The 16,575-nt window shown below is 32.4% G+C and overlaps 1 protein-coding gene across 1 annotated transcript; it reads left to right on the forward strand.

The window, feature by feature from the left end:
* The first annotated feature begins 10,040 nt into the window (after positions 1-10,040).
* Positions 10,041-13,992, forward strand: LOC139520056 (helix-loop-helix protein 13-like). Its single transcript, XM_071312475.1, has 2 exons — positions 10,041-10,644; positions 13,837-13,992. The coding sequence occupies exons 1-2, from the start codon at positions 10,119-10,121 to the stop codon at positions 13,914-13,916; spliced, it is 606 nt and encodes a 201-aa protein (XP_071168576.1). The 5' UTR covers positions 10,041-10,118; the 3' UTR covers positions 13,917-13,992.
* Positions 13,993-16,575: the final 2,583 nt, after the last annotated feature.

The raw sequence follows: 16,575 nt of genomic DNA on the forward strand, positions 1-16,575 counted from the left end.
ACAATATAGAGCTCCTATATACCGTCTATCAACAGTATTTGTCTATACCTACTGTCGGTAGTTAACATACAGTATAGTGCTCCTATACACCGTATATCAACAGTATTTGTCTGTACCTACCGTCGGTGGTTAACATACAATACAGTGCTCCATTACACAGTCTATTGACAGTTGTCTATACCTACCGTCGGTGATTAACATGCAATAAAATGCTCCAATATACCGTCTATTATTAATTTTTTTTCTAAACCTACCGTCGGTAGTTAACATGCGATATAGTGCTCCTATATACCGTCTACCAACAGTATTTATCTATACGTACTGTCGGTGGTTAACATGCAATACAGTACTCCTATTCACCGTATATCAACAGTATTTGTCTATACCTACCGTCGGTGGTTAACATACAATATAGTGCTCCTATATAACGTCTATCAACAGTATTTGTCTATACCTACTGTCGGTAGTTAACATACCATATAGTGCTCCTATATACCGTCTATCAACAGTATGTGTCTATACCTACTGTCTGTAGTTAACATACAATATAGTGCTCCTATATATCGTCTATCAATAGTATTTGTCTATACTTACTGTAGGTAGTTAACATACAATATAGTGCTCCTATATACCGTCTATCAACAGTATTTGTCTATACCTACTGTCGGTAGTTAACGTACAATATAGTGCTCCTATATACCGTCTATCACCAGTATTTGTCTATACCTACCGTCGGTAGTTAACATACAATATAGTGCTCCTATATACAGTCTATCAACAGTATTTGTCTATACCTACTGTCGGTAGTTAACATACAATATAGTGCTCCTATATACCGTCTATCACCAGTATTTGTCTATACCTACTGTCGGTAGTTAACATACAATATAGTGCTCCTATATACCGTCTATCAACAGTATTTGTCTATACCTACCGTCGATGATTAACATACGATATAGTGCTATTCTATATACCGTCTATCAAGACTTTTAGTCTATACCTACTGTTGGTAGTTAACATACAATATAGTGCTCCTATATACCGTCTATCAACAGTATGTGTCTATACGTACTGTCGGTAGTTAAAATACAATATAGTGCTCCTATATACCGTCTATCAACAGTATTTGTTTATACCTACCGTCGGTGGTTAACATACAATATAGTGCTCCTATATACCGTATATCAAGAGTTTTAGTCTATACCTACTGTTGGTAGTTAACGTACAATGTAGTGCTCCTATATACCGTCTATGAACAGTATTAGTCTATACCTACTGTCGGTAGTTAACATACGATATAGAGCTCCTATATACTGTCTATCAACAGTATTTGTCTATACCTACTTTCGGTGGTTAACATACAATTTAGTGCTCCTATAAACCGTCTATCAACAGTATTTGTCTATACCTACTGTCGGTAGTTAACATACAATATAGTGCTCCTATATACAGTCTATCAACAGTAGTTGTCTATACCTACCGTCGGTGGTTAACATACAATATAGTGCTCCTATATACCGTCTATCAAGAGTTTTAGTCTATACCTACTGTCGGTAGTTAACATACAATATAGTGCTCCTATATACAGTCTATCACCAGTATTTGTCTATACATACTGTCGGTAGTTAACATACAATATTTTGTTCCTATATACCGTCTATCAACAGTATTTGTCTATACCTACTGTCGGAAGGTAACATACAATATAGTGCACCTTTATACTGTCTATCAACAGTATTTGTCTATACCTACCGTCGGTGGTTAACATACACTATAGTGCTCCTATGTACCGTCTATCAGCAGTATTTGTCTATACCTACCGTCGGTGGTTAACATACAATATAGTGCTCCTATATACCGTCTATCACCAGTATTTGTCTATACCTACTGTCGGTAGTTAATATACAATATAGTGCTCCTATATACCGTCTATCACAAGTATTTGTCTATACCTACCGTCGGTGATTAACATACGATATAGTGCTATTACATATACCGTCTATCTAGAGTTTTAGTCTTTACCTACTGTTGGTAGTTAACATACAATATAGTGCTCCTATATACCGTCTATCAACAGTATTTGTCTATACCTACTGTCGGTAGTTAACATACAATATAGTGCTCCTACATGTGTATATACCGTCTATCAACAGTATTTGTCTATACCTACCGTCGTAGGTTAACATACAATATAGTGCTCCTATATACCGTCTATCAAGAGTTTTAGTCTATACCTACTGTTGGTAGTTAACATACAATATAGTGCTCCTATATACCGTCTATAAACAGTATTTGTCTATACCTACCGTCGGTGGTTAACATGCAAAATAGTCCTCCTATATACTGTCTATCAACAGTATTTGTTTATACCTACCGTTGGTGGTTAACATGCCATACAGTACTCCTATATACCGTATATCAACAGTACCTGTCTATACCTACCATCGGTGGTTAACAAGCATTACAGTACTCCTATATACCGTCTATCAATACTATTTTTCTCTACCTACCGTCGGTGGGTAACATATAATACAGTGCACCTATATACCGTCTATTATCAGTATTTTTCTAAACCTACCATAGGTGGTTAATATGCAATATAGTGCTCCGATATACCGTCTATCAACACTATGTTTCTAACCTGTTTCTATACCCACCGTCGGTGGTTAACATGCAATACAGTGCACCTATATACCGTATATCAACAGTATTTGTCTATACCTATCGTCGGTGGTTAACATGCAATATAGTCCTCCTATATACTGTCTATCAACAGTATTTAGTCTATACCTACCGTCGGTGGTTAACATGACATATAGTACTCCTATATACCGTATATCAACAGTACCTGTTTATACCTACCATCGGTGGTTAACAAGCAATACAGTACTCCTATATACCGTATATCAAAAGTATTTGTCTATACCTACCGTCGGTGGTTAATGTAAAATATAGTGCTGTCTATTAAAATTATGTGTCTATACATACTGTCGGTGGTTAACATACAATATAGTGCTCCTATATACCGTCTATTAACAGTATTTCTTTATACCTACCGTCGGTGGTTAACGTAAAATATAGTGCTCCTTTATATACCGTCTTTCAATAGTATTTCTTTATACCTACTGTCGGTGGTTAACATAGAATTTAGTGCTCCTATATACCGTCTATCAACCGTATTTGTCTATACCTACCGGCGGTTGTTATCAAAACAAACTAGTTTCAATCGACAGTCCAAAGTTTCGTATCTATACTTCACTCTGAATGACTGATGACATTTATTTGACCAGTAACATTCCCTATTGTATTCATTATTTAGTTTTCTCCCTGAACTTGTCTGAAATATTTGCGGCTGTACTGATGGCAAACAACAATCAATCAATTTCTTAAAGTACTTCTTAATCTAAATAATATATTATTTTTTAATCTAACCAGTAATATGTGATCGGTGAATGTACGTATGACAATTACGCCAATTTTGAAAAAGCATATTTTTTTTCATTTGCGCACATTGACATTTTTTAATTTGCGCCAAATTGATTCGAAAGGTTAGGTCTGATAAATTTAGATGATAAAATTTAACTTGTTTAACCAAACGCAGCAATTCAATGAACACAAGCTACAATATAGATAAATGTGTGTATAGACACATGTTGAGCTCATGGGTATCATCATTTAATCACACTTCTGGTACCCGAACATTTACTTTCATATATGGAACCGATGCCATAAAGAAAAAAACAGGCTTTAACTTATAAAAATTTTGATAAAAAAGGGGATGCTTTATTGTAGGGAAGATATCACAAGGTTGCAGTTCAACAGAAGTGTTGCATGACAATACTCAGTTAAAAAAGATTTGTGCATATGCAAATGTGCTTTTTATGTCAAACTATTACAATCTTATTTTATAAAGTGCTACTTCAAGTGTGATGTACACTTGCAATAAACTTATCCTGCTTTCAATCCCCCTCCTCCTCCTCGTCACGTGTGAGCAAGTGGCAGGTGGCAAAAGGCCAGAAGGAATATTTTTGTTATTATATAAATAAATTCTATACATCTTATATGCCTCATGACTTGTGTTTACCTGTTAATTTGTGCAAATGAAGAAAATAAATTTGGCGCAAAGAAATAAAAAAAAAATATGCGCTAATTAAGTGCAGATTGGCGCAAATGGAAAAAGCCGAAGCAAATATAATCTTTTCTCGTATCAAGATTTCAAGATTTTATTCATAACCTCAGACACATACTTGTGTACAAGAGGACAATAATATATACAACCATATTAAGATAATACATAGCGAGACAGGACAAACGAAACACAAATACATAGTATATTTTAAAAGACAATTGGTATAATTAGATTAAGTATTTTATGATTTTCTTCACGAAAATTGATAATTTCCTTTGAACTTGTACGTTACATATAGACAACAAGCCAGTGGATTTCTTCTTGCTTGGATTCATTACATAGTAATTTGGTACAAACTTTGATCTAAGAGCAGAAACATCAGCATTTTTACAGGTAAACAATATATGAAACTCATCCCCTATTCCCTCATTACATAATGTACATATTCTATTTTCCCTCGCGATCCCCGCCCATCTACCCGTCTCAATAGGTAACTTCAAATTCGAGCATCGAAGTTCAGATATGTAATATCTGTCCTTAGGTAATAATCGCAATAGATACGGTTCCAAACCAAACTCGAGTTTGAATTAATAAAGAATAGAATTCACCCCTATCAGATCAAATTGGTGTTTTCTTTCTTTTTTTCGTTCAGTTTCATCTAGTCCATTTGTTCATTTGACTCTGTCTCCATCACGACTAGGATGCATTTTAATTTATAATGTAAAGTCGTTCAGGTTTTTGTTTTATTATATAAAAAAAAGAAGATATAGCATGATTGCCAATGAGACAACTCTCTAAAAGAGACAAAGTGACACCGGAATTAACTATTAAAAAAAACCTTTAACAGATCACGGTACGCTGACGGTACAGATGTCTGTAAATTCAGAAATTAATGCGAGGTTTTTATTATTGCGACAATAATTAAGACTCGCATTTTGAAGTATTGAGTTTGAATTTTTCTTAATCGTTGTAATCAAAATCTCATTTCAGGCTATAATGACACTCATCGCATTAAATATTTAACAATTGCATGCAACAAATTTACATTCAAAAGACTATGAATTTGATGTATAGGGTGCCTTTAATCCTATGTCGTCTAAATATAGAAATGGAATTTTTTCATTTGACCATATTTATTCTAAATTACCTGCTGAAAAACTTCATACTAAATTCTGTAAATTTATTCTTGGAGCTCCAAAAAAAAGCACCAATTTTGCAGTATTAACTGAGTTGGGAAGACTACCAATATATTTTAACATGATTAAAGCAATGACTAAATACTATTACAGATTAGAAAAGTCAGACACTAACTTTCCATTGTTATATAATGCATTTATAGAATCAAAGAAATTGTATGAGTCAAAGAAACCATCATGGTATATGTCATCTGAAAAACTTCTTTCACTGATTAATAATTATCAAATATCCTCAGACATGGCTAAACCAATTGACAACAGAAAACTAAGAATTGCCATGTTAAAAGATTGGGAAAAGAATCTCAAAACTCACTCAGAAGGAAAACTTTGCACATATGTTACGTTTAAAGCAAATTTTGGTTGTGAAAAATATCTTGATATTGTTAAAAAATTTGAAGATAGACGGAGTCTAACAAGATTTCGCATATCTGCTCACCATTTACTTATAGAGAGAGGTAGATATAGTAATACTCCCCGACACAATAGAGTATGTAAGAGATGTTGTAGTAATGAGGTCGAAGATGAAACACATTTTCTTTTTAACTGTGATAGTTTATCAGATCAAAGGAAAGACATGATAACAATGATAAATAATTGCTGCAAGAATTTTCAATATCTTGACCCTAAACAAAAACTGATATGGTTAATGAATAATGAAGATGAGAATTTATTATCAGAATTATACATGTTCATTAAGAAATATGAAAAGTTTTAATGGGATTTATTTCCCTCTACTACTTGTAATTTGAACTTTATATTTTCTCCATAGTGAGTTCTAGAGCACCGTCCCTTGATGAATATTGTCCAGTAGCAATGTTAACCCTTGCTATTGTGCATTAGTCATGAGGAGAATCACTATTGGAGTAATCTCATGTATCTGTAGCTAGTTCTGAAGGATCCCCCCTTGATGACCTTTGCATTGTTGTGATGAAGTCCCTCACTACTGTGCACTGGTCATGAGGAGAACTACTGCAGATTGAGATACTATATTCCCGGTTCTATTTTTGCTATTTTTTAGTTTCAGTATTTTAAAATAAACTTAATATCATATCCTTTTAATATTAAATTGGCCTCATTGCACTCAATGTCTCTTACTATAATTATATCCTACATTACTCATATTATCAATTTATTATTTGTGTATTACTTATTGTGTATTTCACTAATGTTTATATAATCATTGTATTATGATGTTTTTGTATCTTGCCTGACAAGGGCCCATGATTGGAAAAATAAAATAATGTCTAATGTCTAATGTCTAATGTATATTTGACAAGATTAGTTCGTTTGAGTTGCTAAAAATTCTATAATTAGTGTATTATTCTCCCAAGTTTATTTGAAAAGGTATAATTCCTCTATACAAATGGCAAAATCTTTCATAAAATATCCAGTAAGTTGGATAAACGTTTACCAAATCATCCCAATACAGTTTGATTTATATATTCACTTTGCTATTCCGTTCTTGCACAGTGATATAGTTCATTTTGCGTCATCCCATATTCTAGCAAAGGGAGATTATCTCAGCATCACCGTTACATTAGTAATAGCTGTCGTACATAAAATAGTTAGCTCGAACTGTATGATCCTGTGTGAATCTGATCTTTATATTAAAAGTGCATAAATGGTTCACATATGGGTCTTATTTAAACATTAAACAGTATCAAAACAATTAGTGCATTATAATATAACCAAATAGGCATGCAAAAAAGAATCAATAGGCAAAATATGCTTGTCTACCGTCTAATTCTAAGTTATAGTTATTGACCAAGCAAGTCGGTATATGTTATTTAATCTGCACAGCACGAGATGACCCAATAACCCGAACGACGTAGGAGTTCGGGTTATTGGGTCATCTCGTGCTGTGCAGATTAAATAACATATACCGATTTGATTGGCCAATAACTGTTTTAACACATGACGTAATCAATTTACGTGACGTTTTAGAAATCATTAATGTGGACGTTATTCTGCAATCCACGGGTCCTAGGAAAGTTTCGTGTAGGGTAAAAAAAGGGGGAAAATACGACTTTGGTAAGTTTTTAATTTATCTTTTTTTTTATATTTAGACTCATTCTAAAATAGCGATTTAATGGTATATGTTTTTTAATCGTTTCCGTTAACTTATTCCCAATTTTTATTTAATTGGTGACGATTAAGACTTTGATAAATTGTGTACTTTCAAATCAGTGTATGAAAAAAAAAACATGACTGCAAGGGTTATTGAGTTTGAATAAGATTAATTGATTTTGAATTTCTTTCCCTCCATGATATGCTTAAAAGAACAAAGGAAGATGTTGTATTACCTAAATTTAAAATGTTGAATAAACAGAAAATACGTTTATCTTTCAAAACCTTTTACTCCCCGCTACCAACACTCCCCCCCCCCCCCCCCCCCCCCCCCATTTCTTTTAATCTACTGCATTTCTTTTTAAGACACGTCCATCTAAATGCGGACTGATTGATCTGCAGCTAATCACCCTGTTTTAAAACAAACTTAAATATGGTCCTCATTAAATCCGATCCAAAAATAGTCTCTTTATAGGAATAATTGTTCAAAAAAGTCGTTATAAATTCCATTCAGTCTGAACCTTATCCAAATCAGATTTCTTTTATTCGGATATTCCTAGATACATTTCTTTTTTGACAGAAATTACCAAAAATTGTTAAACTCTCTTTCTAACTTTAAAACACTGATTGAGATTTACGTTGAACACAAAAAATAATAATAATATAGTTTATGTCCCAGCTTAGATAAAAAAAAATAAAGGAATGAGAAACCTATCTTTTTACCTATTTTAAAACTACGGTGTTTGTACGAAGTTCAACTTTGTCGTAATTTCAAGGCAGATGGCGGATTCGGGGGTGGGGGCGAACGGGTCGTTTACCCTTGGATTGGACAAAGTATCGTGTTTTAGCTTAAAATCGTCAATATTGTCTTTAGTCTCGCTACACTCGGTGATATTTTTTTTTAATTTGATAGAATAACGCCCCTTACAAAATCCAGGAACCGCCCCTAAAAGTAAAAATAGATTTGAACTGTGCAGTATATCTGAGGTAGTTAATGCACACCTTTGCTGTGCATTATCCAGATTATAGCACAGTAAGAACAAAGAGATTTTACTCTTGCCATGTGTTAATTGCTAATATTTACTGTATTGTACATAGCTCAATTCCATTCCATTCCATTCAATTTTATTTATTTTTTAATTTTCAGCAGAAAACAGTATTTCTAACAATTAAATTGAATTAATTTGATATGACGTTGACACACGGTAATCACTCTCATGTTTTTATTTACATCGCTGTCAATCATCCGGTAAAGATGAATATTCATTACTACCCTCGGTAGTTAACGTCCCTCGATGGTTAACTTTAAGTGCCTACCTAAATTATATACCTGTTATTTTAGTTGGCTTTAGATGACTTCTTTGGCTATTTATGTTAGGTATTTTTGACATATAGCTCTTCGACGGTTTCGTTACTTAAAATACATCTTCGGATTTCAAACGTTTGGCTTTGAGCGTTCCTGATGAAGGTGAATCCAGAAAAGCGCTTCGGACGCAAGAAATTATTTAAAGTGTTGTTTTCAATTTTTTATTTTTTTTCTTAATTTTGATGCAAATATATTTTTTCAAAATATAAACTTTTAATTAGTTGTGAATCATATACAAATGTTCACCCTGTTGTGTAGAAGGAACGCTCATTATCTCCGTTTTTTTTATTGAAAAAGGATAAGTTTTCATTTCCTATACTATTTGATACGATAACTATTTCGATCAATATTTGAGTCTAGATAATTTTTAAATAGTTGAATGAAATCATTTCTTTTAAGTCAAGATCTATATTTTAAAATGTTTCGAATTTTTCAAGTAAACTGAAGAAAAAAAATGTTTGGAAAAGTTACAATAATTTAATTTTTGTGCAAATGGTGTTTTTTTGGGTTTTTTTTAAATTATTTTTCGAACGATTTAACCGCAATATAAACAGTTTATAATTGAAAATTTAAAAAAAAATATACGAATAACAAACAACTTTAATACATTGAAATATCGAAAATAAAATGAAAGAAGAAAGTTAAGAATGCCAAATATTTGATTGATTTACAATTGACATAGTGCACTTGACAGCAGATTTTTAACCATCATTTTGCTTTCCATTAAAAGTCTAAAGAAAATAGAACGTTGGTTAGCGTACTTAAACAAAGTACCAAAGAAAATGACTTTTTTGACTAATTGCTTGTTCAAATAAATTAAAAGTTCTTTTAATACAAATATTTTCTCTTATTTACGCAACAATTATCGTGTTTGTGTCTTCAGGGGCGAGTATTGATTGGTATATCCTCGTTGATGCCTGCGGCAGAATAACGGTAAATGGTTCGCGCTGCAGCTCGCTGCTGGACACCGTTGTTGAAGTGTCTCTTGTCTATAATTGTTTTGTAGAAGTTTCGATATGACAATATTGTTATGCTTATAGTCAATGTGGATCCCGGACTCTCGGAGCGCGACATCGGACGTGAACAAAATGACTGTCATCAACTATTTAATTAGTTCCAACATTTGAAAATGACATCTCGATTGGCATGTAATTAAAATAGTATATAAATATGAAATCTTAAATCTTAGAATTAATAATTGTCCATCCCAGTCTTATATAAAGTGTCACCAATGCCATCACTAAACAGTTCTACAAAGTTGTTTGGCGAATATTGTCACCAAAGTCAAACAACTTAAATCTATGATATATGGAAAAATTGGAATAACATTATTATTAAGAATTTCAATTAAACAGCAGACATGGATGTGCAAAGAGACATTCCTTTACAATTTTACAACTATTGCCGTGCGTTTGAAGAAGATGTGGTCAACGATTGCTGTGATTCCGGCCCTTTGCTTGTCGACACGTCTACCGACTCAGGAATGTACAAGCACCAAATAGACGACGGACAAATGCAAAGTCATGTTGGACCACACCAATCAATGTGTATTGGTGAAGATGATGTCTTTGTTGACAGTTTTGACGCCCGTAGAGATTATTTTGACTATAGATTCGGCATGAAGCCACAGAGACAAGCGGCAAATGTAAGAGAACGGAAGCGAATGATGAGTATCAACTCTGCTTTTGAAGAACTCCGTTCGTTTGTGCCAACATTTCCGTATGAAAAACGACTCTCTAAAATAGACACTTTACGTTTAGCCATTTCTTATATTGCTTTACTTAGAGACATGTTGAAATCAAAGGAGACAGATCCACTACTCTTTCTTGAGCAATCTCTAAAATCTGGTGTTGGTGGAAGAAGGAGAGCTATTTGGAACACTAGTGGTAAGAACTCATTGATCAACTTTTATTAGACAGAAACATTTATACGCATTGCCATTAATAGTTGTATTTAGTTATTAGAACTATATTTTTAAGTTAATTTTCATGTTGTAAAATAGTATGCTTCTATACTACTTCTTAATCTTTTCTTTAGTTTTGCATTTTATTTTAAAGATAATTATCATCTCTAACAAATATAATATTTCAAAACCATTATTGACAGATATATTGTTGAGGGTGTGTCTTTTTAAATGTTTTGAAGCAGGTAAGTTGCATTACTGATACTTATTATGAATTCTATCGTTTTAAAACTTATATATTACTGAAGTTTTATCTTGATACGGTGCTGGAAATGCTTATCCTTCCGGAGCACCTGATTTCACTCCCGGTTTTTAGTGGAGTTCGTGTTGTTTCTTATTTATTATTTGTAACTGTTGACGTAAATGTCTTTTGGTTGTATGAGTCTTGGTTTACTCCTTGGTTTTGATTGTTATTGTCTTAAAACATCAGAATTTTTTTTGGGAACATTACCTTTACCTGTCTGTCTTTGATAATTAAGACATATTAAATGAATTACATTATTATTTTAAGTAAGAGACAAAATAGATATATTCTGTATTTGAGATATGCTTAATCGTTCAAATGACTAATCAAAATAACTTTCTTTCATTGTTGTGCCATTTATCTTTTCGTTTTAACAAGCACTTTTCATGTTTTAAACTGTCGCGAATTGGGATTGTTTTTTTTTTTGTTTTTTTTGTTTTTTTTGCATTTAATTTGAACAAAATTCCGGTGCAGTCAAAAAATCTTGTATATACACTATATTTAGCAATATGGCTTTAAAGCATCGTTTCATTTATTCTTTTTGCTACGAAATTGATATAAAAAGAAAGAGAGCTGGTTCTTTGAATTAAATACATTGTCCCTAATTTCTAGAGCAGTTTTATTCAATCCAAATGAGAACTAAAAAAAAGATGGCAAGTCGGCCTATACAATTTCCATTTATATTTTTTTTTCGTTTGACTTTTTCAATATCAATGCAAGAAACTGTATTTTAAAAGCAGGCACTCATATTAATATGAAATTCATATTTCTAAATAGAAATATGTTGGGGTTTTTTTTAGGCAGTGGCTATTCGTCCGGCTAGCCGGACAAATAGTCAAAAATGTCTATTCATCCGGCAAGCCGGACAAATAGCATTTTTACGGTTTTTCGCTATTTGTCCGGCCAAATATATAATGATGAAGATATAACATCGTGTTTTGAAGATTTTTTGAATGAAGCACGGGTTATTTTAAAATATATTGTCTAACCTCTTTTTATGAAAAAAACTCATTCTTATAAAAAAAAAACACCAAAAAACTATACATTTAATTCAGATTTTTTTTTATTCTTATATTCTAAAGGAACTTGGGTATTGGGGGGAGGGGGGGACAAATATGATTATTCTCTTTTTTGTTCTGCCTTTGAATTCCCTGTAAGGTAAATAGTCGGGCCTATGATTTCAAAAGATCCTGAATTTATAGTTTCTGTGAAGTTTGGTTAAAGTAAGGTCCTCATATGATTATGCACGATTCTTCATTTAAATTGTTCGGCGATTTTTATTTCATATGAAATTTGAGAAGGGCAGGCACGTGTAACCTGTACCCAAAAGTGGGATTGTGTTTTCCAGAAGATTTTTTTAGAAACAAAAAATGTATATTAGATCAAGGAATTGTATATTTGAATTTAAATATACAATTCCTTGATTAGATACAACAGGAAAAGGGGGGATACCCAAACCCTGGTGTCTTATTCCCAGTCCAAGCATATCAGTGTCATCAGTATGTTCATAGATCTGCGTTGTAGTATAACTAAAAAATAATGCATCCAAGCAAGTTTGATATTGTAATTTTTCCGAATGCGTTAATTGCCTTCATAAGGTAAATGGGGGTAAATCATCAATTTCACTTTAATTTCAGGCTTATTCCTCACAGTTAACATGTATACGCTATTGTTCTGGAATCACTCCTATAGACATTTGTTTAAAGCAATCACATTCTCTCTGGTTTTCTCTATGACATCTTTAAATATGAATCACGATCTCCAATTCTCAACACGTCCATTGCATTTACGCGTGTGTGTTATCCGACACCGCGTGTGTTATCCGACACCACATCCGGGACACTTTCCACGTCACATGACACTTTTATTGATATTGTATATTTGCGCATCCGCAGACGGATGGCCGGACGAATAGAGATTTTTAACTATTCGTCCGGCTAGCCGGACGAATAGACACTCCGTTTTTTTTACGTACATATATAGTACATGGAATTTCACAATAAGTATTATATATCACGAACCGTGTCTTATTTTCTAAAAATCGAGTGGTGGCATCCTAAATAATTATAAAGCAGACTCAGTAAAAATGTGAAATTTTTGCTTACATGTCCGTTTTAGCAGCCATTGACATAAAATTATACAAGATATTGGGAATGTCTTGATAAGAACAATGCAGATCTAAATCTGATTGAAAAATGATCTTTCACCCTGCTTCGTTTGCCAGTGACGAGATACTTATACAAGTGTCAAGAGATAACGGCGGTGAATTTTCAATGTGCAATGTATTTGCTTTATTCAAAAAATCAAAATCTGTTGGAATTTGATTCAGAATATAAAAAATCGACATCATTTTCTTTAAACTTTTATCAACAAATCTGCATGTTACCCAGTTGGTTTTTTTTTATTAAATATTTCAGAGATTTAAGTCATTGTTGACTGCGAATTTTACAATTTTTTTGTACAGTAGACATCTTTTTGTAAAATTGTGTTTCGTTAGACATTAGCGGTTTTATTTGAGAATGTCCATATTCATTTTCCGGGCAATTACGAAAATTTCAATCGTCACCATTGAGCCATCATAATGCATTTAAAATCCTGTAAGAAATAATCCTTAATATTGTTAGTATTTGAAAGTACACACATGGAGTTGTAATACAATAAATCAAAATTAAGATTTACAGAGATTTGAAAATGTTTCTTCTGTGAAATAAATTCAGAATATTGATTTTTTTTCAGATTGTATATATGATCTGAATCACCCATTGGTTGACCGTTATATGACGGAATAGATGCTGGAAAAAAATCGACTTTACAAAGGAAACAATTTTAAACAAGTTAAATAGATATGATATATTTCTATTTTTATTTCAGATCTTAAAGCCCGTTTGTCTTGGATCAGATGGGATAATCTTGGAGTTCATCGTAGACCAAAGCTAGAGGACCTTTCGTGATGAGTTGACAATACCACTTTGTACTGTGTTACTATTTATATATTTATTTTTTCGTTTTTGTTTTGTAATAAATATAGATTTTAAACATATGTATGCAGTCACATTATCATCGATCCCGTTCTCAATTACAACCAAGAACGTAAATATGGTTGTCAATAAGACGGCAAACACACTCACGATTTAAAACAACACAACAACATTAGGTCAACAAACAGTCTATGGACAAATGTATGAACCGTGCACATGACAAGCCCTAACGAGATAGTCAAAAAAAGCTTAAATAAATTGAAAAGAGACTAGAAAATATCTGCCAACAACATCAAACTCCTTAAAGACACGAAATACGTTACAATTAACTAAAACATTACAATTGACTTAAACAACCAATAATTATATGTCAAACTTGGTACAGGCACCGGGCATATATGTTATGGGTTTCAGCAAGTTCTTTTCAGAGCGGATAAATTCATCCTTAAGTATGATAAGTAGAATAAGTAAGAGTTCAGTTTGTGTTTGTGGATTGAAAATTCAGTTGTAAACAAGGGAAAAAACATTATCAAAATTCTGCGACATCGCCGGAGCGCCTGTGATATTTACCAACAAGCTCTTTACTATTACAAACCAGTTTCAATATATGATATAAGTTTACATGCATGTGGAATCTGTGGTGGGATCTTTTAAAACATAAAAGTGCTCATTGTTAAACAGTTTGGTTATTTAAACTGTGTATTGATAATTCTAAGTATATAAAAGAAACTTAAAATTATTGGGAAAATATTCAAGATTACGCGTCAACGGGAGATAACCTGAACTAGATTTTAAGTTTTATAGTAGACATTTGTCTTATTGCAATATACATAATATGATTTCCACTAGTCTACTGCACGGAATTGAATAACTTAAATAAATAGATAGATTGTTTAAACCCTGTGTCTGTCCAAAGTTGTCAACACATATATTAGAAAATCAGCGGGAGTTGAATATCTTGTTATTGTTATCCTTCAAAGCAATTTGGTGTTTGTGAAAAACCTTCAGTTGTGTTATTTTTATTCATCACGTACAGCTTGATATATGGTAAGGATTCTTAATTTGTTTTAGATTGTATCCTTCTCTGTCTCTTTTTGTTTTTTGAAACGGAAATTTCCCGAAGGGTATCATCTTCCTTTGTCGTTTGGTTTGTGAAAATTAATAATACATTTTGTACGTGTAACATTAGATGAAATATATACTTTTTAATCAAACCGATTTAATATACTTCATTAACTTAAAACACTTCGTTAGTCTTAAATGGTGCACATGTTGTTACTTATTCATTTATCGTGACTGTAATGTGTTGCAATTAGAAATATTTGACCTAGATACAACAAACGTTCATGCTGGCTGTTCAAAACCCCCCTCTGAAAATTCACCGATTGCCTGTCGTTTGCTTGTTTAAAACAAAAAGGGAGATTCATGGAAGAGCCTATACAAACACTCTACACTTATACACATTGGACATAGAACCAACCTTAACTATTTGTCCTAATCAGAATCGAAATAATTGATGCAAGCTATACTTTATTGTAGTTTTAACATGACCAGGCATTATATTCGTGTTATTTTAGCCCTCAATATCGCTCGGGTCAAACTAATCACGAATATAATGCCTACCGATGTTAAAACTATACTAAAGTATAGCTTGCATCAATTATTTCTTAAATTTGCGGAAAAATCATGATTAATTTCATTAAAAAAAACCAACTCAAAACTGAAATCTGCCCGCCGCCGCATATCCAACTATCTCCGTCATCACGTGACTTTTACACTTCTGTTGTATATCATTAATGGCCGATAGATTATCAATGAAAGTGAACGGGGTACATAGATAAAACGGTCATAACTTTTTTGTTATAAAGTATATTTTTCCTTCCAACCCCGCGTTTTACAGTTTATAAATTTTTACAATTAAATATGTTTTAAGTTTCAGTTCAGAAATATGATTTCGTGCTTCGAAATAAGTTTGAAAATTGAGGTGACATAGCCACACAGCCTCCGTTGACATCTTCGTTAAAACTCGACAAAATTGCAATGGGACCTTTTTGTAAAATCAATTTTCTCAATTAATTTATTGTTACTTATATCCTTCCAACCTCTAAAAAGATCGACAACATATTTATTTAAAGTAAATGGCAAACCATATCAGTTCAGGTATTAAACTTTTTGCTTCGAAATTTGTTTGAAAAGTTCATATTTTTGCAGTCTTCAGCAATATTTTCAAAATGGCGGACACTGTTGAAGGTTCATAACGACACGACATGCCGGTATTAATAATAATAATAATAGTAAAAATTTCTATAGCGCCCTATATAACAATAAAATCACTCTAAGGCGCTTTACATATATATATATACATGATAAAAATATAATAAGTTAACCACAAAACAAAATGGAATAAAAAATGTTATGTTTAAAAGAACTAAAAACGTATATATGAAAGATATATGAACATAAATAATTATATTGTATTCATTTAGTTATAAATCAAAAAGTAATATTTCAAATATTTATCAAAGTGTGTCTTTTTGTACTTAAGAAATTTCTTTTTTCACATGTTCTTCAATATATTTATTAGAAACAGTCTCTCACACTAAAAATAAAGATTTACATGCACCGACCATGC

The sequence above is a fragment of the Mytilus edulis genome, chromosome 4 (assembly GCF_963676685.1).
Source record: "Mytilus edulis chromosome 4, xbMytEdul2.2, whole genome shotgun sequence".
Lineage (NCBI taxonomy): Eukaryota > Metazoa > Mollusca > Bivalvia > Mytilida > Mytilidae > Mytilus > Mytilus edulis.